Here is a 26,384-nt window from a genome sequence, read left to right as displayed (position 1 = left end):
AAGCTGTGCTACACCAAGATCCAAGATTAGACACGTCTCTACGTCACATACTATGTCATAATGCTTTTCCTCTGTCTGGATGTTCCCTTTCTATAGAACCGATTCCAATACCTTACCTCACAAATCTATTTTGCTCCTCTAGCAGACCTTTGCCTGCTTCTGACCAGTAGAGTTTCTTGTGTTTTTGTTGTTTCCGTTAGACTGAGTCCAGATTCCATACTGCAAAACCCCACTAATTTTGGAAAGCTTGGAAAAGTGTCTGAAAAGTTGGTGCCTGATGAACAGCAATCCTGAAGATTACTGAGTAGTGCTAGCTGAGTATGTGTGTCATGGCAGAAAGGGGAAACTGATCCTCTTAGCAGCCTGGAATTGGCCCACTCTCAGGAAAGTGTCACTTGAGTTGGTCAACCTGAGAGTGCCAGGCAAGATTGTCTAGCCGTGTATCTCCTTCCCATAGCAACCTCCTACCTCCGCCAACTCGCAGTGGGAGTACTTCTGACCTGAAGACAATCAGCACTTGTGAGCACATGACTCTGATCTTTCCTTGAAAGTATGCCAAAGCATGCTGTACCTGGCCTCAAGGCACAAGTTCAATCCAAGGTGCCACACTGCCTGTTTGTACAATTAGTGAGCTTCTGCTGGGCAGGACCTCCTGCTGAGAGCTGCCAGGCATACCAAACTCTAGTCCAACAGAGCCCAACAAAAGACACAGACCTCACCGCAAACACATCATAACACATACGCGAACCCTAACTTCTTTGCGTCTCTTTGCTCCCACATGTAGTTTCCTTGATTTAAAAAATGTAGAGCTTGTGATCTTTTTTTATTCTTCCTTCACCTTTTTAACTCCCCACATTCTTCTTCTCGTCTTTCTTTCTTGCCTCCAGATGTTTCTCTGCACATGTCACGCAGACAGTGCAGAGAAACAAGCCATGCTCATTCCATCAATTTATTGAAAACAGATACAAATATGAGTTCATTCCTGAAGTGCAGCCCCCATTGTAACAATCAATAAAAGAAGGGCTGGTTTTGAAAGCATGCTTGGCATCTGACTGATATCAACAAAAAGCTGTACCATTGTCTCTAGGAAAGGCCTCCATTATGTTATTGAAGAAAAACCTGTGTCACAAATTTGCAAGTGAAATAACAAAAAAACATATTCTATTTTTGTATATTGTTTCAAAAGTCAGCACTATGCTTTCTAAGAATGTACATCCCTATGTCACTCTGGTTGCTGCGTGGAAGAGTCATGTCTATGCAAGTGGGAAAAACTATCAGGGAACATTAAGAGAAACTCTAACTGATGTGACTACAGTAACATCAACTGCAGGCCTTTAAGTTTCTGGAAAACAATTCAACTGTCAGTCCTGACCTCAAAACAGCCAAGTTAATAGGGCCCAAGGATGGTGGTTAACAAAGGCAGATGTCTGCCACCCAAGTTGGCATCCAACATATGGTTACATCCCTTCTTCTTTAATTTGCTGAAGTCAAAAGACAGCTAAAAGCATTAAACAGTAATGTTAAATGTCAGTTCTGATTATGATAGGGATAGCAGATTCCCATGATCCACCAAGAAATCCCTACATTCTTCTAAGTTTACCAGATTTTACTACATGCTTTACAGTCTTGTCATTTGAGGCCCCAAACAGCCCAGAAGCAATTATCAGCCTGCAGAAAAGATCCCGGCTTCATTAGCCCATCTACGTGTTCCACCATGATGGACGAGGCCTGTCTTTGCTGTCAGCACCCGGGTTGAGTTAAAGAGCACCAAATGATTTTCTTCAACATGCTGTTGGCAGTACACATTATTTATGCCTTTTCTCTGTAAGCCACAGTCAACATAATTCAGACAAATTACATGTTAATCATCCTTCTGATGGGAAAGCATCCCAACACCTTGGAAAAATAGTTAACATTGAAAGTGGCTCAGCAGTGCAAATAAGTGGAACTACATAGCAAAAAAATCTTCAAATATTTGTGCTGCAGTTTGAGGATGCATTCTGTTGATAAGAAAGACCCTTATTTGGCTGCTTAAAGGAATGCCTGATTATTTTTTTTCTCATTTCACTTCGCCCATTGGGATGCCATAGGAAGATACAATAAAACAAAAATATGTGAGGAAGTGTTGAACTAATTTTACTGTGATGAAGAGTCAAATTGGAACAGCAGAGTTCAGGTAAATTTAGGTTGTTTGTTCAGTCATCCTTTAAGAATGAGTTGCTCTTAAAAGACTATGGAGGGATAGATTTCTTTTTTCAAGAGAGGAACTTTTTATATTAATTGATATCTTGTTTTTATGATTTTAATTTTGGCCATCATTTCAGTAATGTAACAGACCCTCAGAAACTCGGTGCACTGTCTTTGCTGTTCCTAGGACTGCTTCTGGACAGAGACCTCTGGTGTTCTCTTGGGAATCTGCTGGAGTCGCTCTTCCAGTTAGTACGGTCACAGCTCCGAATGCTCCTGTTACCATTACGACCACTTTAGACTTCATATACACGTAGCCAATCACAAGGGGGGCTGAAACAGACTGAGTGCAGGGGCTCCACCAGTATCCCATTATTGCTGACAGCAAGTTGACCTAGTGTTTTTTGTGGGTCACATTTAAAGTCCAACAAAATCTATGCCAATCTCATTCTTTCCACTATTTCTTGATAAAAAAAATAAAAAAGAAAGAAAATAAGAAGAGATAAGAAAACAAGATCTCCTGTAAGCAAACTAGAGGATAACTGCAGCACACTGTGATGGGCTTGAAAGTCAGTCAAGTAACATATCACTAAGTAACAGTGCTGTCAACGTGATCTATGAATAGAATGTAAAATGAGTGTTTTTATATAAAGTGATCCGCAGGTCATAATGTGGTCAGTGAGTGCAATGCCTGCTGATGGCATAGCTTGAATATGAAGACAGTACATGTTGACAGAAAGGAAATTCACTTCTTGAATCACTCTTGGGAGAAGGAAATAAATAAATCAGCGCAGAACCTTTGGGCTTCACAAAACCACAAATTATAAAGTACATTGTGCCAGTGTTACTGAGGACCATCAGTGACTTTGTGTTTCCAATTAATGATTTATGGCCTGAAATGTGCTGCATTGTGAAACTGTATCACAAAGGAATGTTGACTGGGACACTTTAAAGAAGAGATTAATAACCAGAGGATATCAGATTCCCCGAGGCAGAGGAAGACAGAGAGGGTGAAAGACAAAAGTGCAGATGCAAGACCAAGACAAGATTGTTGAGTGAGACAAATAGTATCTCTTATTGCAGTTTGCTGAGACTGCAACAGAGACAAGTTGAACATATGGTTTAGGAAATGAGATGTGCATGTTTTTGCTAGCAGTTATCTGATTTCATTTCATCATTTTATTATACCCAAACTGTCCCGAGGCAAATTACAACATACTCTGTTCTGACTCCTGAATCTTGAAATCAGGAGGATCCAGTGAATGTCTGTTTACCTTTGCCACATGCCATTGTATATGTTTTTCGTTTCGCAATATCTAATCAAGCAAATTGTCATAAAACTGGAGAACAGCATATCAAGTCTGTTTACATGTTTTATATGAGGGCTGGTTTAGCCAGCCAAACAATAACAACGCATCACAATGAACCCGGTCACCCCTTATAGACACAAACCAGAAGTTTTCTGTATTCATACTAAGTGGACACAGTTTTCCAAAAGTGTCTTTCTGCTGAATTAGTCTAAACTGTACGTTTAGTTAAACCCAACCCTGGACAGATGGGCAGACAATAAACAAGCCACAGATCAGAATCTAAATATTTCAGATGCAAAAAAAGCTGAAAAATGCAAAAAGAGAAAAAAACATGTCAAGTAATGAGAAAACTAATCTCAGCTGGAGACGTTTTCTCGCTATTCTGGGAGTGTTTCCTTACCTAGTGCTTGTTTTTCATAATGGAGTCTCAACACTTTTTCTGCTTCTGTGGTGGAAATCACACAACGGACTATACTTATTACATTATTTTCTCAGCGTGTGCCCCCCTCTTGCGTTTGTTATTGCATAACAGAAGGATATGCTGAACGTAGAGGGGGGCAGATGCTGAGCCTGCACAATCACAACATTTTCTTTTTAATAATTGGAAGTCCTGTGGGGTCAATGACAGGGTGGAGGCATCCAGGAGGAAAGGCACAAGGGGGTCTGGATACCGAGCGAAAAAGGGTCAGGTATGCAGTCTGGTCTGCACGTGCTTGGTAGCTGGCATGTGCATCCAATCTCTGCAGTTTTAGCAGACCAGAGCAGTTAAACAATACCTCTTTGGCTGCACCCACAGTCCAGCATGCGGTCACACTTATACAAACACTATATGCAAAGAAATTATTGTTATAGTATGAGGCCACCTATACACCTACCCAGAGGAATGTTTTATCAGTATTGCATGTGGGTGTGGTGGGGGAGCTTGGGGTAACACCAGTGGCACTCACTCACATAGGATTAATGCCAGCAGGAGATCGGACCAGTGGAGCAGAACCCTCAAATTCCCAAACCCGGAGTTTTGGGAGCAGTCACCACATGAGAACTGTCCTTGGTGTAGTTTGTCATCTTATCTGCAAAATGAAAATGAAAGTGATTTATACTAGTAAACAGTATATAAAAAAGCCAACAGCTTCAACCTGCTGACATAACTTGGCTTTTCCTTTTACAGGGGAACCAGATGGACGGAGCAGATTTGGAGCTGGAAGCGCACTAGATGAACAGAACTTAGTAAAATACGTTAAAGGATTCAAAGAGTTGAATGTTTTCAGCGGCTGCCCCCCACTCACCTCCACCCGAGACTGGATATAGCGGTCCCTCATATCGGGGCTCTCCATTTACATTATTCATACGGAGGAGGGTGTGACCTGTTGGCTGTTTTTTTCTGTCTGTATAAAAACGAGAACTTCGCGTAAAAGAAAATACAGATGGAGAAGGCTAGCCAGCTCGCTGTGTCACAGAGAGTCCCCTTAAGCCTACGTGACAACTCACATACTGTCCCTTTGTGACCAGCTTAATCGGTAGAATGCCCGATGTCTGTGTGCTTTGTCTGGTTGCCGCGCTGGCTGCATTCGCCCGGCTCGCCGGCACTGTGGGCCCCGTGGTTCGATGTGAGCCTTGCGACGCCGGCGCGCTCCTGCAGTGCAAGCCGCTGCCGAAAGACTGTGTGGAGCGGGTGAAGGAGCCCGGCTGCGGCTGCTGCATGACGTGCGCCCTCGGAGAGGGACAACCGTGTGGAGTGTACACGGGGCGCTGCGGCTCCGGCTTGACCTGTCGGCACCAGCCCGGGGAGAGCAGACCCCTGCAGGCTCTCCTGGAGGGACGGGGAGTGTGTTCGAGTCCCAAAAAACTGAACAGCGTTCTCATGCCACCGCAAAAAGAAGGTGGGAAGTCTTTTCTTTTCTTTTTTTAATGATTCTCTGACACCTTGTTGCCCGTGTGTGCGTGTTTGTGTGGGTATGTTTGTGTGCGCCCCTGAATGCTATTATGCATTGACTTTGACAGGCGCCCTGCCCATTAGGGTGCTGTTCTTCGCTGACCAAGTCCAACAGTTCCCTCCTGGGTTAAATGTGAGGCATTTATAGTGGCTGGGCTAAAGATGCTGTGACAGAGCTGCTTGTGATTAAAAAGCACAAAGAAAGATGCAAAAACGTATTTTCCGGGCTTTTTGGCAAATCACAACAATACGTGTGTGTCTGTGTTTGGGGGTGGGGGGTTACATTGCACAATTGTGCGCTGGCCTGCGTTAAACAAATCCCACTAGACTCCTAAAAGTTTGACTTCATAACAGGAGTCGTGACTTTCTAAGTTGGAGGGTCCCACGTCAGCTAATACTGCTTTCCTACAAGTCCCTTTGGAACATCGTCCGTAAATACGAAACAGAACACGAGGAGTTTTATGATTGACATGTTACACTTGAAAATAGTTTTAAGAAGAGGACACTACTGCTCCTTCCCTTTCTTCATAATGCACACAGTAGCATATGCACACACAGAGTCCCCCAAACCAGAATTTGCCATTTATATTCTGTAAGTTTATGGTTTATAGTATTTAGCTGAGGCTGAGTGCAGACCATGTCCCTATCTGCTGTGAAGCCCTTATGTTAAAGCTAATGGATTCTTGGACACAGCATGGATGTGCACAGTATGTGCTTCCCTGGTGCAGACAGCCTAGATCACAGCTGTCAATGTCATTTTATATCTAGGGCCAATACAGCCCACTTTGATCTTATGTGGGCTGGACCAGTGAAATTCCCCTCACTCATTTTTTCTACATGCCTCTGTAGTAAATGGAAAATATCTGTCATAACTATGGGGTCAAACTGTAAGTAGTAAATGTGTAAAATACAGATATGTATAACTTAACTATTTTGATTTAGTATAACTGGATGTGACAAAGGTCTTCATAAATAGGAAAAGCTGTAAAACTTGTGAAAATACAGTTAAAAGTCCAAAATGTATGTCCTTCACATTCTCCAAAGGTATCCAAAGGGCCGAATTGGCCTCCGGGCCTTATGTTTGATACCTCTGTCTGACAAAACAGGGATGAAATTCCCAACGCAAGTATTCAAACACACAATCACAGCCAATTAGCATTGAATACCAATGCTAGATTTCTTAACTGTCACACTGAGAGCCATCCTATGCCTGGTCTTTTATTTAAATGTATGGCTGCTGCTCACACTAGTCAAATGGCACACATGTCACCTACATGTGAATACACATGGTTGTGCGTCTGGGCACACAACTGACGTCAGGCACCCAAGAGCCCATGTGTGTGTTTTCTTTTTCCTGGTTGTTTGGTTTGGCCACACTAATGCGTGGTGTACAAGCACTCAGCAGTGACAGTGTCATACAAACATAAACACACACACACACACACACACACACACACACACACACACACACACACAAATACAAAGTTCTCATTCTTTCACTTACTTTCCAGCTTCCAGATCCACCTAAAATAAGAACTACCAGTAACAGTATTGACATGGGTATTGATCTGTTTCCTTCTCCATCTGCACAACTGGAGAAGAGATCCAGAAAAGGAGGCGGAGAGGAAGAAAATGACCCCAAGTGCCCCTGTTGGTCAGAGTGTGTTGATGCAGCTCAGCGGTTTCCACAGCCATGTCCCCAGATTCAGCACAGGATCTCCTCCCAGACATTAACAAGCTCTCCTCCTCACCGCAGTTTGTGCTGTTTACCCCTGTGCTATTATACAAACAAATTGCGTAATGTGTCAATCTAAAACACCCCAGACTTCCTAGAAGGGTTATAAAAAAGTTTATATTGACAATAAAAAGGAATGCTTGCAGAAATCTAAAACAGGGCATAATTCTTTTGTCCCTGCTTGTGGACATATATGGCTGTTATTGAAAAGTTTGGGGCAAAACATGTGGAGGGTGCCTCAGGTTGAAAGGCACTTTCAGATTCTGCTCTATTGCAGCACACGCTGTTGTTGACATCCAAGTTGTTGTTCTCAGTTCTCGTGAGCCTGGGAGACTGTGGAGCTCCACCGCATCACTAACTGATCAGGTGGTCACAGAGAAAGGGTGGGCTGCTAGCCTGCCTGCCCACACGAGCTACACCCCTACATGCCCGTCCGCCGCCCTCACCACAGCTCTTAAACACAAAATCTGCTTTGAGTTAACAGTTTTAAACTGTGTTTGGGTGTGTATGTGTGTGTGTGTGTGTGTGTGAGTCGTTGCATGTGTGTTCCCATCATCCCTCTGCCTCTCCAGGACGTCGTCTCTGAGATCAGTAAGCTCCTTCCACTGTGGCCTTGCGGTGGTGTGGTCGACCGGGTGGCACATGGGTGGTAGTTTGGTCCTCTCCTATTTCAGTGAGGAACATCTGAAGCCCCCCTCTTCTTCTCAGACAGATGGTCCCTGCTTTGCTGTGTTTAACGATTTGACAGGAATCTTTGCCAACACCACTGGCTATTAATATACCTGTCCCAGCCTTCTCCCCACCTTATATATGCACACATAAACATATATACAACCGTTTCTGCTAAAGGTCCTTAAAAGGTCTTGTTTACGCTCAGTTCCTCCTTGTGACTCTATCTCTTGGCCTGCATACTGTGGAAATTTGTGGATATGAAATTGTCATGTTTCTGTTTATTACTTGGCTTCAATTCTGGCTCCAAACATCCCACAAGGCAATGAGCTAACTTTATTTTGTCTGCTTTTAACAGGGTCCTCATACACAGTCAAGAATTTCCTGCTGGATTGAATGAGCACAAGCGAGCATTTTGCAGTCATTTTGTAATATGGCAATTTCTATACAAAACAGAACAGCGATGACATGTTGGCTTTTGATTCTGAGGTCGCAGCTTAAGCTCCACTTGTGCTTTAGAAAAGAGATAATAGGAAGATGTTTCCATTAAATATTAATGAAAAAAAGAAATGGCAATTTTACGTCCATATCAAACAAACCTAAATACACTTTCAATTCAGTTTCATTTATACAGCGCCAAATCACAACTACAGTCACGTCAAGGCGCTTTATATTGTAAGGTTAACCCTACAACAATACATACAGATTATTGTATGTACAGAAAAAAAACCTACAATCATATGACCCCATATGAGCAAGCACTTTGGCGACAGTAGGAAGGAAAAACTCCCTTTTAACAGGAAGAAACCTCCGACAGAATCAGGCTCAGGGAGGGGCAACGATCTGCCATGACCGGTTGGGGAGAGAGGACTAGGCTGACTCAGATTTCCAAAAGCTTCTTCTTTACATTTAGACAACTTAACACCTAACAATCTCTGGTGTCTTTTCTTAATTTAATCCAGATATGACAAGTTTTTAAACTGACTTGAGGGTTGTAAAATTTTTACAAGAATCAAGACAGAGAATCAACCATTAAATGTCACTATTTGTCTTTATTAAGCACCAATTTATATGTATGAAACCATAAAATTGTTAAATTGAGAACTTTTCTTTGCACTTTCCATGTAGAAAATGCTGGAAATCAGGTCGAAGACTCTGTCAATGTCACCCAGACAATTCCAGTGCTGCCTGGCGTGGGAACTGTGAAGGATGGACATAGTAGGGGCTCGATGGACACCAGGCCTCCTTTGCACAACATATTAATTCAGAGGGGTGAGAACAGGAAGACCCAGAGCTACAAGGTGGAATCATTATCAGGAGGCGCCAATACGGATGTGCACAACTTCTCTGTGGAGAGCAAGAGGGAGAATGAGTATGTAAGTCACACCAGGCAATGAGATTTCTGTTAAAACTATGAGATTATTGCTGTTTTGGAAAAAAAAATACCTGGAATCTCACTAAATATATAAAATGCCCATGCCTTTCTTTGTATGTATTGTTTTGGGGGCATTTTAGCCTGACTTTAATAAGCTAGTGGACAGAAGACAGGAATGCTGGGAGAAGGACCAGGGAGAAGACACAGTAAATGCCCTCAGGGAAGCTTCAAACCTAGGCCTCAGTATTTAGGCCTTTACACACCAGACGTGTAAAATCTGTCTGACTATATCATGCGTTAATAGTAGTTTAAATTATGACCTCGTAATTTTGCTGGACAAATTTGCGGCATTTATTTTTTCTAACCAAGTTTGATATTTCAGATGTTTTGAATCTGATTAAACAGATTTGAGTAATGAGGCCACTGTAACAATTTTGACCATAGCTCATAATGTGCATCTGTACAGTAATAGTAAATAGTAAAGTAACACTATTTTTCCTCAGACGAATTTTCCCCAAACACAACACTTTCATTGTGGATATACATTACATGAGCAGTTCAGATCTGAAAAATTTGTTATTTTGTGTCACTTTTTTGCATCATGTGGATTGCTGAATCAGCAATCCAAATGCTTATGGCCATTTTTATTTGCTGTCAAATAAAAAGTGTTTACCAAAAGGACTACTGCACACCTGCTTTCTAACAACACTGCCTTGCACACTGCCCATCCCAGTAATGGCACAAATCCCAAGATGAGACGAAAGACTAGTGTCACAGTCTTAGCAGAATTTATTTATTTTTTGCTAGCCAATTAAAATGAGCTCTTTAGCCATTTTGTAGCACTATGGGGGAAAACAACTGCAACCAAAACAAAAACAACCAATTACAGAAATGAAAGTAAGTTGCTACTTGAAAAGTCTGCAACTGAGAGTTGTTAGGAGGTTGTTAGCTTGCTAGGTTTTTAGCTAGCTTTTCATCTGTCCTAGCTCTTTTCACTGCAATAATTATTGTACATTAAGACTAATATTGATTTTTGAACTCAAAAGTAACAGTAGTTGGTCAGCTGCATTATTTATAAGTACTTTTTATTAAAACTGTGCATCATAAAAATTATATATTCTGGGAAAGCAGCCTAGTCATAGAGTGTAACAGTCCGTAATAAAAATCCCATTTATATTCTCCACAGAGATTTTCATTATGAACCATAATTCTGTAACCATAAAAGCAGACTTACTGTGAGCTATTACATTATGACACAATGTAGAAATTCAGCATGATATCCACCTTGATTTAATACAAAAGCATTTTATTCATGATGTCATGGAAAATAACTATAATTGTAAACTGAAACAGAGATGTTTCTGATTTGTGAAGGCGATTGCAACCACAAATATTTAAACTGGCAAACTTCAGGTCACTTTTATACACACGTACAATACAAACTACAATATGTATGCAAAGCTATTATTATATGGCACTGATAACAAATATTTTTGAGACATTACATTTGAGAAAAAGGTTGGAAGTCGATCACTGTGGAATCAGGGATTTGCAATACATTATTTTCTTTACCATTAAAAGTAAATATGTACAGTCTTGTGGCGTTGCCCCTCCCTCCATTTCTTTTATTATTATTTTTTTCCAGAAGAAGTCTTTTTATGATTATGATTTAGCCTATAGCTAATCAGCTTGGTTCAAGGCTTAAAACTCTTTATATAATATTCCAGAAAATGAGAGGGAAATGCAGAGCAGAACTCTTCACCGTGTTTCAAACAACAGAACTTTTTTGCTAGCTAATTAACTCACCAACTTTATTATATTTTTTAACAACATTAAGTCTGGATAAGTTATTCTGAAGAAATGCCATTAGCAGTGAAAATAGAAGAGAGTTCAAATCAATAGCTGCAATCAAGACATGTATTATGCTTGCTGATATGCCACGATGCTGCGGCACCATTTGAAGCAGTGAAATGTAAATGATGATATGTGTTTGCACGTTGTTGAGGAATATTTGCAACCCAGGTTTCAACAAACTATACCAAGTTCTGACACTATTTAGTGTTGAATTAACAAAAGAAAGCTCTCTATAAAGATCTATAATCTATAAAGAAGCAAACTGTGCATTAGCCAGTTTGTCTCATAGATAAAGTAGGTCAACATTCCACTGTGGCCCAACTATGATCGCATAAATGCATACTGTCAAGCCATGGTAGGTGGTATGAATGTGTAGCTTCTTTCATGTGCAGGAAAGAAACAAAATACAAACAATATGGCAAATCTCTCATTATAGCGGAGCTATACGGTGCAATTTGTGGTCCAAAAATCCACAGGGTACTTTTATGTTATCTACTATTGTTTAAACACCAGTAGTTTTGATTACAAACATTTTGTAACAGAAGGTACCACTTTTTCACAAAGTGACTATCTCATTTTGGGATTTAACCTCTTCAACCTGGACCTTACAGTGTGTTTGCTTCTGCACTTCGACACAGGCTCAGCATAGGTTGCTCAAACTTACAGAACTTTATTTAAAACTGCAGGAAAAATCCAGAAGCTCAATGGCATGTTAAACATATTATAAGAATAAGTATAAGAATAATGGATTACATCAGAATTGATATGATACGTTTAGCTTTGGAGCCGATTAGTAGGATAAAACATTAAAGGTTCAACACGGTACCTTTTATAGGCTTTGATGTTCACCACAAACTTTTGAACTTGCATGGCTGTGCCCGGTGTTCTTCCTGTTTGTGAATGTGTAAGGATGGCGGCCTAATATTAATGCTTTTGTTTGCTATGTTGCTAGGGGCCATGTCGGCGGGAGATGGAGAGCATCCTTAACAGCCTTAAAATCAGCAACGTGCTTAACCCGAGAGGCTTCCGCATACCCAACTGTGACAGAAAGGGTTTCTACAAGAAAAAGCAGGTGACTGGTTCTCCCTGCTGTTTTATCTCTGTTGTTTCTTTATACCTCGTCTCTGTCCCTCAAACACACACACACACCCACACACACACACACACCTGCGGACATACAAATAGACCCACCGCATGCCTGAACACTTCCAAAGAATCCTCAAAGACTCATCCCAACCACCCACACTTACACAATCCCCCTTTTTTGCAGCCCAGGTTGCCTTGACAGCCACATCAACACTATATTATCAGAATGGCTAATAACCATGTATTACTCCAGTAAATGCACTCCAGCCGTCTGACTCATGCCTCACAGGAAATGAAGTCGGTCAGGTGTGTTTGTGGGTGTGTGGTGTGGGAGAGTATGGGGGGTAGGGATGTAAGAATGTGGTCCAGGAGTGTGTGTGGCATGGTAGATGTGGCAGCAGGGGAGTATATGTATGGCGCTTGTTTGATGGCAGTAGTTTGGTGTGGGAGAGTAGGTGTGGGGTGCTGTTGGCGAGGTAAAAAAACAAACAGGCTGTCACTGGTTTAGTTTTTCACGTTCGTAGTGCAGACTGGGGCCACCCATAGGCTACTCATTTGAAAGATGGCAGGGGGGAGCAAAGAAGCTGACATTTGGCAGAGCACTGTAGGTGGGTGACATGTGCTGTGACCTGAGGGAAAAAGGGATAAGACGGCGGAAGGTGGTGGATGAAGAGGAGGGCTTGTGGGCCATTAGTGAGACACACAATGTGACAAATACCACTATCCAATTTCCTGGGGTGGGGAGTCTTATCGGAGGGATTCCACAGGCCCATTCTGAGAAAAGCATGAGTCACCGAAAACCCCCTACAAGCACCATGAGTCAGAGTCCAACTCAAGCCATAACACACACACAGAAAAAAAAAAGAAAGAATTGTCTTCTAAATTCTTACCTCACTCTTTCCCCACGGTCTCTCCACAGTAGTTTCATTGCTACTTTCATTAAAGTCAGCCTCTACCTTGCTCATTTCCTGGATTCCTTCAACAAAATATCTACTGGGAAAGTGTCAGTTCTGGTTGGAGTGTTTGCAAATGTGTGTGTGGCAGTGTGCCAGCTCCTGTCGCCCTTTTCTCAGAGCACCAGTGGGGTGCGGAGTGTTGTGTTAAATCCGTCTCAGGGGATGTGCCTTCACGGTGTGTTGTAGAGATTTATGACCGGAAACATGGTGAAGAGGAGACCGTGTGAACCGTCTAGGGTGACAATACTTTGAAAAGAAGGGAGCAGGGAAAGGAGGTGGGAGGGATGAGGTTGGGGGGAAGGACTAAACAGAGAAAAAAGTAGCATAACTTTATACCTAATATGCAGGTTCTGTACCTCTGTATGAGTATATCCCCTCAAATATGAAATGCTGTAGAAATGTAGCTTTTTATTTAACTTTTAGCGATGATGGCTCAGGGGGAACTAAAATTAAGAACTTTAAGTCAGCGTTTTGCATCCTTAATTGCGTTACAGCACTTTTGAAGTGCTTGTCAGGAAGACGCTGATGATGGATTAAATAACATTTTCACACACAGATTCACAGAAGTGAAAAAGGAGAACAGAAGTTATACTATTCCAATTGTGTCTATGTTTCTGAAGTTCCAGTAAATAACTGTGTGTTTATCTAAATCTGAATAGTGCATGCTGCGTGTCCGTATCTGCAGCTTAAGATGAAAAGCCCTTAAAGGCCACATATAATTGTCATTTGATTTTTTTTTAAGTACAACAGCAGACAAAAGCGATTTAATAGATGTTGAATTTCAGTTGCAGTTTTTTTATGACAAGAGTTTTTTTTTCCACAACTTTTGCTTAAAGTACTATCACGTCCGACAGTTGATAATACAAGACCTCTTCCTGGTAGTTTCAGGGAAACCAGAAAGTCCTGTATTCAGCTTAGGGACTTTTTTTTTGAAAGGCAGGAACTCAAACCGTTTTATGTGCTAAGTGTAACTGCTTTTCTCATTGAAATCAGGAAATGGGCCTTAAAGATTTTTTCAAAGTCACTGCATGTGGGCGGGCATGGATTTGACTCATTTCAGTAACAGTTAATTCTAACAGTGACATTTTTAATGGCCAAAGACAAAAAAAAATCAATTAAATAACCACTTGATAGCTTATATAGCTTATATTTCTGCTGAACTCTCCGTGTAATTTGCTCAGTTGTTGCAGAATGTATCTTTCTGGGATTATGCTGGCATGTTTGTTGTTGAGCCATTGACTGTGAAAGGTTTTAATTAGAGTTGGGGAGTAGAGAACGGCATGTAATAAAACTAGTAATTTAACAGCATTTTCCCGGAGCTTGCTGGTAGTTAATTAACTTCTAAAACTAAAACTAAAATTGTGGGCCATAAAAAGACTGGAAGTTTAAAAAATATGACTTGTCTACTGTAATGAAGGCTCTTTTCCTGTCCAGATCCTTCCCACTATGATGGCATACCCAGGTGAAGATCCTGTCATGGTACTGTGGTGGCCATCCATAGGCATCCATAAGCTGTATTGCATCAGCAGGGGTCATTGTTAAAATGTGATAACTTTTTTTGTAGTGGGCTGAAGCTGGACTTTGCCCTTTGCCACTATTTCTATTTGCATTTTTTTTTTTTTTTTTTTGGATAGAATTTGTTGGTTCAGTCAAAGTGCGGTCAAGAAATGGTGGTGGTCTCAGGCCATGTCCACACTAATACGTTTTCATTTGAAAACACATCTTTTTCTCTTTGTTTTGGCCTTCCGTCCACACTGAGGCGGCGTTTTGAAAACGCCCTCCAAAGCGGATACTTTGGCATCACAGTGTGGACACAGCGTGGACAGCGAACAGTGTGGACAGTGAACCTGGAGCCTTTTTGAAAACGATGACACATTTTAGTCATGTGATGCAGTCGTGTGACCAATTAAACTAAGATAGTGGAGGCATTAAACAGCAGTTGTTTTGTTTGCTCTCAATCTATTAAAGATTAATATCAGTCTGTACATGCTCCAGATAGCTTTTCTTCAAATTCTTTAATTCTCACTCGCTTTTGCAACTTTGCACTTTTGTGTTACTCACAGCAACAACTCCACCTCATTGTCAGTCCATTTAAAAAAAAGGTCGAATCGTCTTGCGTTTCACGCATGCGCAGTACTGGCGTGTAAGTGTTTTCGACCTTTTCAATGTGGACGCACAACTCTGTGAAAGCGACTGAAAATGATAGTGCAGACAAAAACACCGTTTTCAAATTCATCCAGGCTACTGTAGACGTGGCCTCAGGATCTACTCTCTGCTTTTTGCAGACGATGTGGTTCTGTCATCAAACAGTAACCTCCAGGTCACAGTGGCAGTGGGGTGGTTTGCAACAAAGCGTGAAGCGGCTTTGGTGAGAATTAGCACCTCCAAGTCTGAGGCTATGGCTCTCAATGGGGAAATGGCGGCATTCATACTTGCCCCCAATGGAGGAGTTCATATCTCAGGGTCATGTTCATGGGTACCCTGCCATCCTTTATGATGGAAGGATGGTGTGGTGTCTATGATCAAGAGCTGTGTGCGAGGAGCTCATTTCCAGTCAGGGCAGGAAATAAGTTTCTTGTTCCGACTCTACAATAGAGGCAGGTTGAGGAGCTTTGTGATTCAGAAGGGATCCTTCCACATTGGAAGAGCTGGTCTAGGCATCTGAATAGGATGCCTGCTGGTTGCCTGCTTAGTTAGGTGTTTTGGGCATATCAATGTGTGGGCTGATCTCAGGACTAAACCAGGATACACTAGAGAGAGAGTGCCTCTGGGCTGGTTTGGGAATGCCTCAGAGCCTAAGTGCCTGCCATGGATAAGTGACAGAAAGTGGATGTTTGCCATCCCTTTTCTCTTCCAGAGACATGTATAATAAAATAGGATTTGTAATGTGTCCACCCTCATTGCGGTCTGCTGTTAGATTTTTAGAGGACTGAATGCAGTTTTCATTCCATTCCATCATCCTTCTCCCTGCATAGCTATAGGAGTATGTAAATGAAGACATTTATGAAAACAATGCGTGGCTATGAATATGGCTTAATGCATTTGTCAAAACAAAGTAGACGCTTCTGGCACACCATAACTTACTTCCAAGACAACAAATTGTGAAGCTGTCAAAGCTGACCCTAAAGACACATGCGTTTGGTCAAACATTGTTGCACGAGTCAAACAAAAAGGTTGTTATGTATCCTGCAAGTGTTGCTGGAGTTTTAAACAGGTAACCCAGTGACGACCCTAACTTTAACCCCAACCCTATATTTTTGAGAAATATATGGTTTTTGAAAAAAAAAAAAATGTAAACAGTTTTTAGGATCAGTTTGAATAGTTATTTTCTTTTTTCACTGTTAGCCAAGACTTGAGAAGAACATTTTCTTAAATAAAATAAGTTAGGTTATAGTTAGGGTTAGGGTTTGAATTGTCATGAATCCATAGGCAACTTGTGGAACATGTGCAAAAGGGTGAGTGTGGCTCAGAGCTCATACAGCAATGTCATTATAGATAAACAAATGTTCAGACAAGTTGCCGCATGCTATTTGAGCTGAATGAGTTATTCTGCTGCGTGCAATACCCCCACCTGGACTCAAGTCTCTAGAAGGCAGGGTTCTGACTCACAGACATGTATGTAAACCCAAAGCTGACTCAGTTACCAACTGAATAATGTACATTGAACTACTTTTGTCTCAACAGTTTAACATTATTTTACACCATTGGTTAGGTTTGCTATGGTTCAGCTTGTTCCACTGTCAAGTTAGTGGTAATTTGGAAAACAACACTTTCAAAGTGGTTCCCCGGCACTATTTTTATTTAATCATATTTTGGAAAAAGAAAAAGTATTAGACTATTTAGCTCCTATGGACTGTCCATATAAGTGCATATACTCCCTCTCAAGTCAGTTCCTCCCATCCTGGAATGACTCCAACTCCACTATAATGAACTGTAGGTAGCAAGGTTAGTCGTGGCTCTACTGCAGCCCTGGTGAGTTTGCTTGCGTGGCACATGGACTGTTTCACTATCCGAGACAGATTCTAGTAAGAGTCGCTGTATAGCTAATTCCATTTTTCTAGAGCAGAAGAAGAATCACTGTCCCAGTTGCATTCTGCAGCTATGGGGTTTAAGTGTCTGGATTTTAGCTAAATGACACTGAGGTCCATCACAGCACTAGTCAGACTAGTGTTAGGGGAAGGACTAGAGATAGGGGGTTAACAGCACCTGAACTTTCAAAAATAAGAGCAATAGAATGAAAATGAAATAAATGCTGAAATAAGTCATAATTAATTTATTCCTCCAATAAAAAATCTATGTGTCGGAAACACTTCAAGTTGCGTTAATCATTCAAGCTTCATTCAACCTCTGTTGCTGTACTTTTCTATTTAAATGCAAAATGGTGCAGCAATGTAGCCAGTGAGGAGAGTGGAAGCAGTAGCCTTGACCTCTTAACATTCACCCAGTCACAGGTGACTGGTTTAAGGGTGGGGTCAGGGTTAAGGTTAGGCTTCCATCTTACCTCTTTGGCATACCCATGCTCACGTATCAACCCTATAGTTGTGTTATTTTCATATAAGAAAGGTACGTGCCATTAGCAAAAAACTGCAAGGAGGAACCTATTTTTAGCTGGAGTTATATGAATTGGCTCAGTATCCCCATTCAGGCCAGGCATTCCCAACACTGACCACTCATTACATCCCTCAAAATCTCACTCTCTCTTTAATTCATCATTTCACCACCCATCATTACCCCCATTGTGCCGTGCCTACGGTCATCCACACATCTTTTGTTCTGCTTGCCCGCTCCATCATTCCGTCCATCCTGCCCTTCCACCCACCTGGCTTTTCCTTCCTTGTTTGGACAGGAATCACCCTGCAGAGGGTTGTGAATGGAACGACAGTGTGTGTCTCTGTGTGTACTCTTTTAGAGTTTTGAGTGTGTGTCAAGAGGAAGAGGAGCAGGAGGAGGAGGCTGTGGGTTAAGGATTTGAGCCAGGTGCCTGTGTACCCTTCTGCGTCCTCATTCACTAGGTCCTGACACTGCCAGGCCCATAAGGGTTGACTTATTGAGCGTGACTCAGAAGGATCTGTGGAAATGTACACACCAACCACAATGGCTTTATAATAACTGGCCAACCTTTGGGGATCCAGACAGCTATTTTCACCCTGTCTCTCTCTAGTTCTCTTCCCTCCCTAGATTTATAATCCATCTCTCTTTCTTCTTCACTTTGAAATATAAGCCCCTTTTTCCAGTGTCTCATGCATAATACGCAGAGCAGGGGAATATTTTTATTATTGATGCCAACACAGTACCTAAATTTAGATGCCGATAACCAAACTGTACTTCTCAGTAGTTTTACTTGAGCATATTAACATTTTCAATAAATAAAAAAATCCCTTTTTCATGCTGCAAATTAGGCAACTCTGTAAAGTCCTGAAAGGTGTTATTCATATTCTTGTCAGAGGAATTTCCATTTATTTTCATATTTCAGATAAATGTTTGAAATGTATTCAGTTTGGTGGCAAAGTAAAGGAAATGTGTGATGATGATATTTCTGATGCTAAAAGTAAATACCTAATCTTTTATTGGTGATTGCGGCTCGTGAGAACCAATATTTAATAGCGCAAACAAAACAAAGTCACAGACCTAAATCACCTAAATCAAAGTCTGAATCAGTTGCCACAAGGTGTCAGCAGCAGCATCCTGTAGTGTAACAGTAGTGATACAGCGTAAGTCAATATGTAAGCACAACAGCAGCATAGGTGGTGTTTTTCTCTGAAATTTTAAGTAAAAGTATAGGTTACACACAAGTAAAACTTTGAAACTCTTCCCCAACCTTGTCACACAAAAAAGCTGAAAGTGAACATTATTTTCTACCTACAGTATTGTGTTATGTCCCGGTCTAGGAGTACAGAAGCGCAACAAAGGGGTTCAAAAGGGTGTCCCCACCCCGTCCCATAAGCCAGACCCAATAGCCATTTTATCATTAAAGGTGAGGTTTATTGCTATACCAATAACACCAAAACTGAAAGGATAAACTCCAGGGTGAACAAAGGCCAAAATAACAAACCAAACAAGCTATTCCCGAAAAGTGCTACCTCAACCCTACATGAAACAAAACCAAACAAAAGACAAGTGCTACCTCGAACTCCCTAGCTTCATAAACAAGACAAAGCGTCCAAAATTATATAGACAGTTCACCTCTTCTGCTTTAGTGCTATTTACAGATGGACACGACTATTTACAATACTATATAAAAAACCTAGTTGTTGTCAAAATACACACAAGATCAAGCACTGCAAGTTTGGAGGCTGAAGACAGATCTGCTGCTGCCAGTTGCTGCCAGGGGAACAACTGCTGGAGACGGGCTTTTTGAAGCAGACAGTTGATAATAGGGGCCAATCAGCAGCCGCCAGACCAAAGCCAGCCCAAAACAGCTCAACCAATCAGGAGGACCTGGAGAGACTCTTAAAGGCACAGAAGACACATACAAAACAGTCCAGACATGCTGACACACACTAATTCAAAATATGGCTGTATCTTGGGTCCACCTTTTTAAGTAGTTGCTTAAAGCCCTGCCTTAAGCAACTACTTAAAGCAGCACCATTAACTCCATCAGTAATCCATAAACGATTTATTCTTCCTCTCATATGGAATGCAGATAGCAAGCGCTCCGGCAGTGCTGGGTTTGAGCCATTTATTTATTTTTTTATTTATCTTTCCATGCTATGTGTTTTTGCCTCAAGTGGTGAAACAAGTTTGTTTCTTCCACTTTTAGCAGGAAGATCTTTCTTGCATATTTTGCATTGTTGGGGTTGCTGAAGTAGCTCTCTGTTTAGGCTCTCAGATATGCCTGTCTTGTCGTTCGTGATAGGGAACGTAAATGCACAGTGCTCTACCATTAACAGTAATGTAAATATAATTTTTTTAACATGAAAAAGTATATCTGTTTTTCAATAAATTATAATATTTCCAAAGTTACTGACCAAAAATAATGGCGATTATTATTTTTGCTTTAATTGAACTCAATTACATGTGCCAACAAACATGTATGAATGTTTTTTGGGAGGTATACATCCATTAGCTGCAACATTAAAATCACTTGCCTAATATTATGTCTCAGCTCTGTTCTGACAGGACATGCTGGCAGAACCTCTGGGGGTGTCCTGGTTGTCACTGGAATGTTGGCAGTGTTTCCTTTAGGATTCTGTGTGTTACTGGATGCAGACTGTGGAGCAGCGCATCCATAGACACTTGATCAGGTTAGCATCTTGTACTGCGAGAGCCTGCTCTTATTGGGGTGTGCCATTGGCATTTTAACCCTTTACAGCCGATCGGAGCGGACACGCTCCATTTTGCGTAACTATTTTTAAATCCCGGTAGCACTGCAACCACATAAGCTAGCGCAATAATTTTTTTTGCATATGAAACCGGAGGAGTTGTACTTACATCTTATGCCATCAGCTTGTCCTAGGTCACAGTTTCCTTCCACATATAGCTTTGCAAAAACTGCATAAAAATCACTTGCAGCAACAAAAACATGATATTCCAGAAACACGCTTCGCCGATCCGATCAGCTGTTTGTAACACTTCCTACGTCCATCAGCGCGAACTATCACATGACCGCATGACCTGCCCGAAACCGGAAGTGACGTCATTTTGCGGAAATGTAGTTTTTTTACGATCGGGGCCTTATGAGCCTATACTTGTGTTTTAAAAAGTTATGTTTGAGTTTATGACTTTCTGTGTCGTTTCTGGGATGCTTAGGACTCATATTGCACTGCTGGAAATAGTTTATTTTGATGCATATGCTGTTATTTTGCAAATTTGCACTATAATATTTATTTTCGTTTTTCCTGCAGTGTATAAAAATTGGTGTATTTCAAAAATAAAACTATGAAGACACTCAAAATAAATTTCCTGTGGTGGGAAACTAGTTTGTGCAACTTTTTTGTATTTACAGTTTTGAGGGATGAGCCTCTTAAATTTCTCTAACTAGAAATATATGTTAAAAAAACAAAAACGATTTTCAATTTTTTTGTAGTTTATTGCACTTTTTTGCAATTTATGTAATTATTATGCACCTAATGCAGACATATTATTAAAGTTTGGGCTATAATGGTTGTATTGATGTATAGCAACTTGAAATGCTCCCAAAAATGGCTCCACAGCATGTAAAAATATAATATAAGCTCTGGCGGACTTGGTTCTATGGTAGGTCTTAAAGGGTTAAGAGTCATAGTACGTATGTGTCAAATTAACATTCACATAAGTAGTTAGACTTAAGGGTTACCAGGAGAACACAGAATGATCCATGTTATTCACCTACACATTTTTTTCCCAAAATATCCCTTTTTGCTTTTCGCTAAAACAGAGTAGGGTCTTGATAAGGATTATCAGCTATGATGACTTGGATCTCAGAGGGTTAATGTAGCTGACTCTGTCACACTAACTATATTACACTATATGTAACACTGTTGTATCTAAAAGATAATCAATGTTTATCATAATAATATTAAATAGATCGATGTAGCTTTAACACAAGTAGAAATAAATGAAGCTTTAATGTGCAAATATTGGCTAGTAGGTGGTTATGTTTATGGTTAACAGATAGAGTGCTTAACAAATTATTGATGTTATAAATTATACATGTCAAAAACGTGTTTGAAATTAGACATGACTTTAATCACTGAGCTGAGTTAAATTAGTTATTAAATTAAACCCAAACTTGACTACCATTAAAATGAATTTTCTGCTGCAAGTAAACAGCAATTTGGCATTTGAATTGAATTTGAACTGTAAAACAGTACATTTGGAAATTATTATTACATGAAACAGCAATAGTTATATTTTATTAGTAAATACTTTTTAATCATCTTTAAAGAGCTTGTGCAAACTGGGGGATGAGCCATTAGAGAAACATCAAAAATTAAATATGTAATTTTTAATAATGTTAATAAACCTTACATTGGGTGGTGGTCTAATAAATTTGTTAAGCAGTGTATATGTAGAAATCTTTCTCTTAGAGATAATCGTCCAAATACACTGTTTTAAATTTACCCTCTTCTCCCTCTATGGTTTGACCACATCGAGTCATTACTTATATTGATCTCCCTTCTTCCAGTCTACCACTTTGTAAACTTGTGAAGCAATATTTAAGACTCTATTTTAAAGTTTGTGTGTTGCCAATATTCTAAAACAAACAAATTATTCTGGAGTTCTCTTCACTTAGACACTTTTTTAAAGAAAAAGCAATATCCTGCAGCTACTCCCAAATGCACTTGCAAGCACATACAGATGCCCGCTTGATTACATAAATACATATACATGCGCCCATACACACACACACAAACACATTGCATTTTATGAGCTGGTGTTTATCCAGTGGTCAGACCAGGCTCTTTTTAATGTGCGTGAAGCCCAGCAGCCTTGCTGTTAGCTATTAAGATCAGCATTACAAGAGCTTGCATTCATGCACACAACGCACATGCATGCACACCTCATAAAGGTAGCATTATGGCTTTGCAAGGTAGATGAAATATGCTTTGTTTTTTGTTGCTTTTTTTTAGTGACAACCATGTGGACCAGGCAGGGCTAGTTTTGGGGCTATGAGGCTCAGAATATAGGGCATGGGATTTAGGCTGGCGCAGGGTTTGGACTCTGCATGTGATCGGGTGACTGTGGAGGCTGTTTGAGTAAAGCAAACTCATCGTTATGTTAAGAAACCAGTTTGAAATGATCTGAGCTTTGTGCCATGGCTGTTATGCTGCACTAAGCCAGCATAAGATAGATACACTGTGTCATGAAGGGATGGACATATTCAGCAGAGAGAGTACATCCATGGAGAGTAAGAGAGAGTAAGAGAAATCAGGTGAAAAAAAACAAACAATGAAAACCATCCACTGCAGCTGCTGTCTGCTCTTTTTGTGCTACTTTTTGTTAACTTTTGTTCTCCCTTCTTGGTGAACTTAGCTGTTGTTCCCTTTCCAGCTTTTCAACCGGTCAGCATTGGCTCTGTGCGCAGCATCATCTGTAGTGACATTCACTGCTTAGTGGATGTTTTGTACTTATGCGTGTGTTTGGAGTGAAGCACTAAAGAAAGGACTGCAGAGGCTGGAATAGAAATTAAAAGGTAGCCAAGCAACAGGGATAAGCACACATGCACATTTTTCCTCTCCTTTCCATCTTTCCAAGGGGACAGGAGTAGGAAGACGATAACAACCAAAATACTGAGTTCACAGACAAGAATGCCTGGATGATGTTAGGGGCACATGTGGTCGTGTACCTATCTCCAGACTCCACTAGTTGTTAGTGAGGTATTTTAATAGATTGCTGTCTCTATAAAGCTGCCTTTGATCATGCACTCAGGCTGTACATGAATCTTGATTACACTGGAAAAAGGACACCTGATCACACTCCATCTGTCTCCCTGTGCCAAGGAACATTGCAGTTTTGTTTACAATGTTTACTGATAGATGTTAGAAATCTAAGTATAGCACTCAGTTTGAGATTGAAGTGCAGATTTTCAGCTTTTAATTTGTTGTTTTTTACATCCCTGACTGATACACTGGCAAGTTAAAACACTTTAACCTGTGTCTGACTTCCTTCACTGCTCGGGCCATCACATTAATCATTTTACTAAAATGCAATCTGACACTTTCCCTAAATGGGGTACTGCATTCATTTAGTTTAGTCTTTTTTTTTCTTTTTTTTAAGAAAAGTTGGGCTTAGAGATTAGAGATTCAGGTTCTCAGGTCATCATCAATGATAATTTAGACCTAACAGAGCTGTGGGTGATTGGTGTGCATAATGTAATAAAAGTTAAAAATTAAAATTAAGTATGAAAGGCTGAGTGAAACAGTGTTTGAACTCATGCAGAAAAGACATAGAAAGTGTTGGTGTGCAAAGAAAAACACATGTGCTCTTTACAGTACTGTCATGGTCCTGGGCCATGTTGGCCCAGTGTTCTTAGTTTTCTTGTATGTTTGTATTTTGTTCCCTATTTAGGCCATGTTTCCTGAGTTGCCCTGTTGTGTTGTTCCCTAAGTGTTTTCCCTTCGTGGCTTTTACCCCCTGTGTATTTATGAGCCCTCGTCTCTCCTTATGTTTTATTCCATGTTTCCCCAGCCCGTTATGTCTTTTTTCCCCGTGCTCTCTCTCCTCCTGTCTGAACCTCTGTACTTCCTGTTTGACTCTGCCCGTCTCCCGTCAGTGTTATGTTCACCCCGCCCTGTCTCGTTATGGTTATCTGTGTCAGCTGTGTTCCCCGTGTGTTCCCACTTTCCTCGTTAACCCTCTGTGTATTTCTGTCTGCGTCTCCTCTGTTCGGCGTCGCGTTCTCCCTCCCTCCCTGTTGTGTGGATCTTCCTGTGTCTACCTGCGAGTGTTAGTTTACTTTTCCCCAGTTTAGTTTTGTATTTCCTGTGTTCTGCCGTGCCAGCATTAAAGCTGTGTTTCTCGAGTTCATCCCCGTGTCTGTGAGTTTTGCATTTGGGTCCTCCTCCTGCTTGCCACATAGCGATCCATGACAAGTACATACTTTCTGATCACACACCTAGACTGCCGGTACTTACCGACGGTTGCCATCGAGGCAGACAGGCGTATCTCGGTCGTGGCTGGACTTCTTACCTCTCTCTCACCACTCCCACGGTGGGAGATGATGGGAGCTAAGAGGAGTGGGACAATTTGAGATCTGAACCTGGTTTAACTGATTGTGCTGTTCCATGTGTACCCCCAAAATGCACCTCATAAAGTTGCCACTCTACAAAGCCGAACCTCCTGTGGGACATCTGATATTACTGCGTACATGTGTGGGAGCAGGTGGGGGGGTGGGGGTATGTGTGCAGCACATACAATTCTTGTTTGTGTGCTGCTGCGTATTTGCTAACGTGTGTTTATACTCACATGCGCCCCGTGCACTGGGGCAGGCCATAATTAACTCCAGATGATTTTGAGTGCCTGCCAGCTTCCCAGAATAGCAGCACTGGTTTGCAGCCCTCCAACTGGCCTTGGCAAATATTTTAGCAACCCCATGTTTACCTTCACACTCTACACTCTCACTCACTCAGAGCATTCCTCATTCCAAGCGCCTCTCTATCAGAAATAATCTGCTTTTTCATCATTTACCCCCAGTGGCCGGTAGCACAAAGTAAACTCCTCCACAGCACCTAAATTGGGCAAACTCAACAGCACGCTGCCCACACATAATGCTGCTGCAAAAGCTCTCCTGCTCTAATCATGATGCATTTATTACTGTCTTACACAAAGCAAACCCCTGCATTGTGTGTGTTGTGTATCGCTGATGTTTTACTCACATAAAAACTCAGGTAGCAGGGCATTCCACTCCGTGATCGACGGGTTTGTCTAATGAGAGTTCTGCTGAGGCATGACTTGGCCTGCTGACAAGCATCTGAGATCTGAAAACCAACAGAGGGATGGGGTGTTATTATAATACAAGCATGCACATTGAAGGTGGTGTTGTTAAAGCTGTGTCAAGGCATTAATTCCTCTCCGTGGAAACGCTAATCTGTTTTCCCAGTGTGTCTCAGAGGGATAAGTCCTCTGCTACCTTTTTAACCCCACCCAAACTAGAGGTGGATGTCAAAGCTCGATGAGCGATGATCTTGCTTATGACACCGGTTGGTGTACCTTTGGTTCTGTGAAATCGAACAAGTGGCAGACTAAACTTCTTTGTCTTCTCTTCCTCGTGTTTTTTTTACAGTGCCGTCCGTCCAAAGGCAGGAGGCGGGGCTACTGCTGGTGCGTGGACAAATATGGGCAGCCTCTCCCCGGCTACGATGGCAGGCAGTGGGGCGAGAAGCAGTGCTACAACCTGGAGAGCAAATGAGAGGATGGAGGAACAAAAAGTGGATGGAAAGGGGAAGACGGTGTAATATGGGGGAGGGATGGGCGAGGGGGTGAGGGGGGCGAGAAAGAACGAGATCCCACTGTGCTCTTGCATTTAGTTTTATGTAAACATCTGAAGGAACTCTGGACCTCTGATTTCAGGTCCTGCTTCTGTTGGAGGGAGGGAAGGGGGGACTAGGGGAAGGTGAGGGGGAGGGGTAAAGGATAGCGCACAGCCTTCTGTCCATCACAGCTATCTGTCCTGTGCTAGGGGGAACCACCTCTGTCCTTTTTTTAAAATAAAGGTTTAAGCTGAAAGCTGGGGAGGGGAGGGGGACCCGTCAACTGCACTATTCTTTTAGAGAGAGGAAGGAGGGATTTTTCCACTCACTTTAAAGAGGAGTTGTTTGTGACTGTGACCTGCACCCCCACCTCTTAAAAAACCAACGCC

At 41.4% G+C, this 26,384-nt stretch overlaps 1 protein-coding gene and 1 long non-coding RNA gene across 2 annotated transcripts in view; one reads left to right on the top strand and one right to left on the bottom strand.

Annotated features, from left to right (window-relative positions):
* LOC146689090 (uncharacterized) overlaps positions 1-4,893 on the bottom strand; it is a 38,811-nt gene extending 33,918 nt beyond the window's left edge. The window contains exons 1-2 of the long non-coding RNA XR_014915980.1: positions 4,784-4,893; positions 4,449-4,567 (exon numbers count right to left, since the gene is read on the bottom strand). This is a non-coding gene — a long non-coding RNA (uncharacterized LOC146689090). The remainder of the gene's footprint in view (positions 1-4,448; positions 4,568-4,783) is intronic.
* A 1-nt stretch (position 4,894) lies between these two features.
* igfbp3 (insulin-like growth factor binding protein 3) lies at positions 4,895-25,971 on the top strand. Its single transcript, XM_085436660.1, has 4 exons — positions 4,895-5,377; positions 8,963-9,210; positions 12,016-12,135; positions 25,809-25,971. Exons 1-4 carry the CDS (start codon positions 5,020-5,022, stop codon positions 25,932-25,934), a joined length of 852 nt encoding a protein of 283 aa, XP_085292786.1. The 5' UTR covers positions 4,895-5,019; the 3' UTR covers positions 25,935-25,971.
* Positions 25,972-26,384: the final 413 nt, after the last annotated feature.

This window comes from Copadichromis virginalis, linkage group LG17 (genome assembly GCF_057382275.1).
Source record: "Copadichromis virginalis isolate Kocher_CV1m ecotype Utaka linkage group LG17, C_Virginalis_male_GT1.1, whole genome shotgun sequence".
Lineage (NCBI taxonomy): Eukaryota > Metazoa > Chordata > Actinopteri > Cichliformes > Cichlidae > Copadichromis > Copadichromis virginalis.
This window is presented reverse-complemented; position numbering and strand designations above follow the sequence as displayed.

What these genes read in the sequence shown, in the direction of transcription:
- igfbp3 (XM_085436660.1), top strand. Translation starts at nt 5,020, where the DNA reads ATGCCCGATGTCTGTGTGCTTTGTCTGGTTGCCGCGCTGGCTGCATTC. An exon ending in GCAAGAGGGAGAATGAGTAT is followed by an intron (nt 9,211 to 12,015) that starts GTAAGTCACACC and finishes CTATGTTGCTAG; the next exon opens with GGGCCATGTCGGCGGGAGAT. An exon ending in GTTTCTACAAGAAAAAGCAG is followed by an intron (nt 12,136 to 25,808) that starts GTGACTGGTTCT and finishes TTTTTTTTACAG; the next exon opens with TGCCGTCCGTCCAAAGGCAG.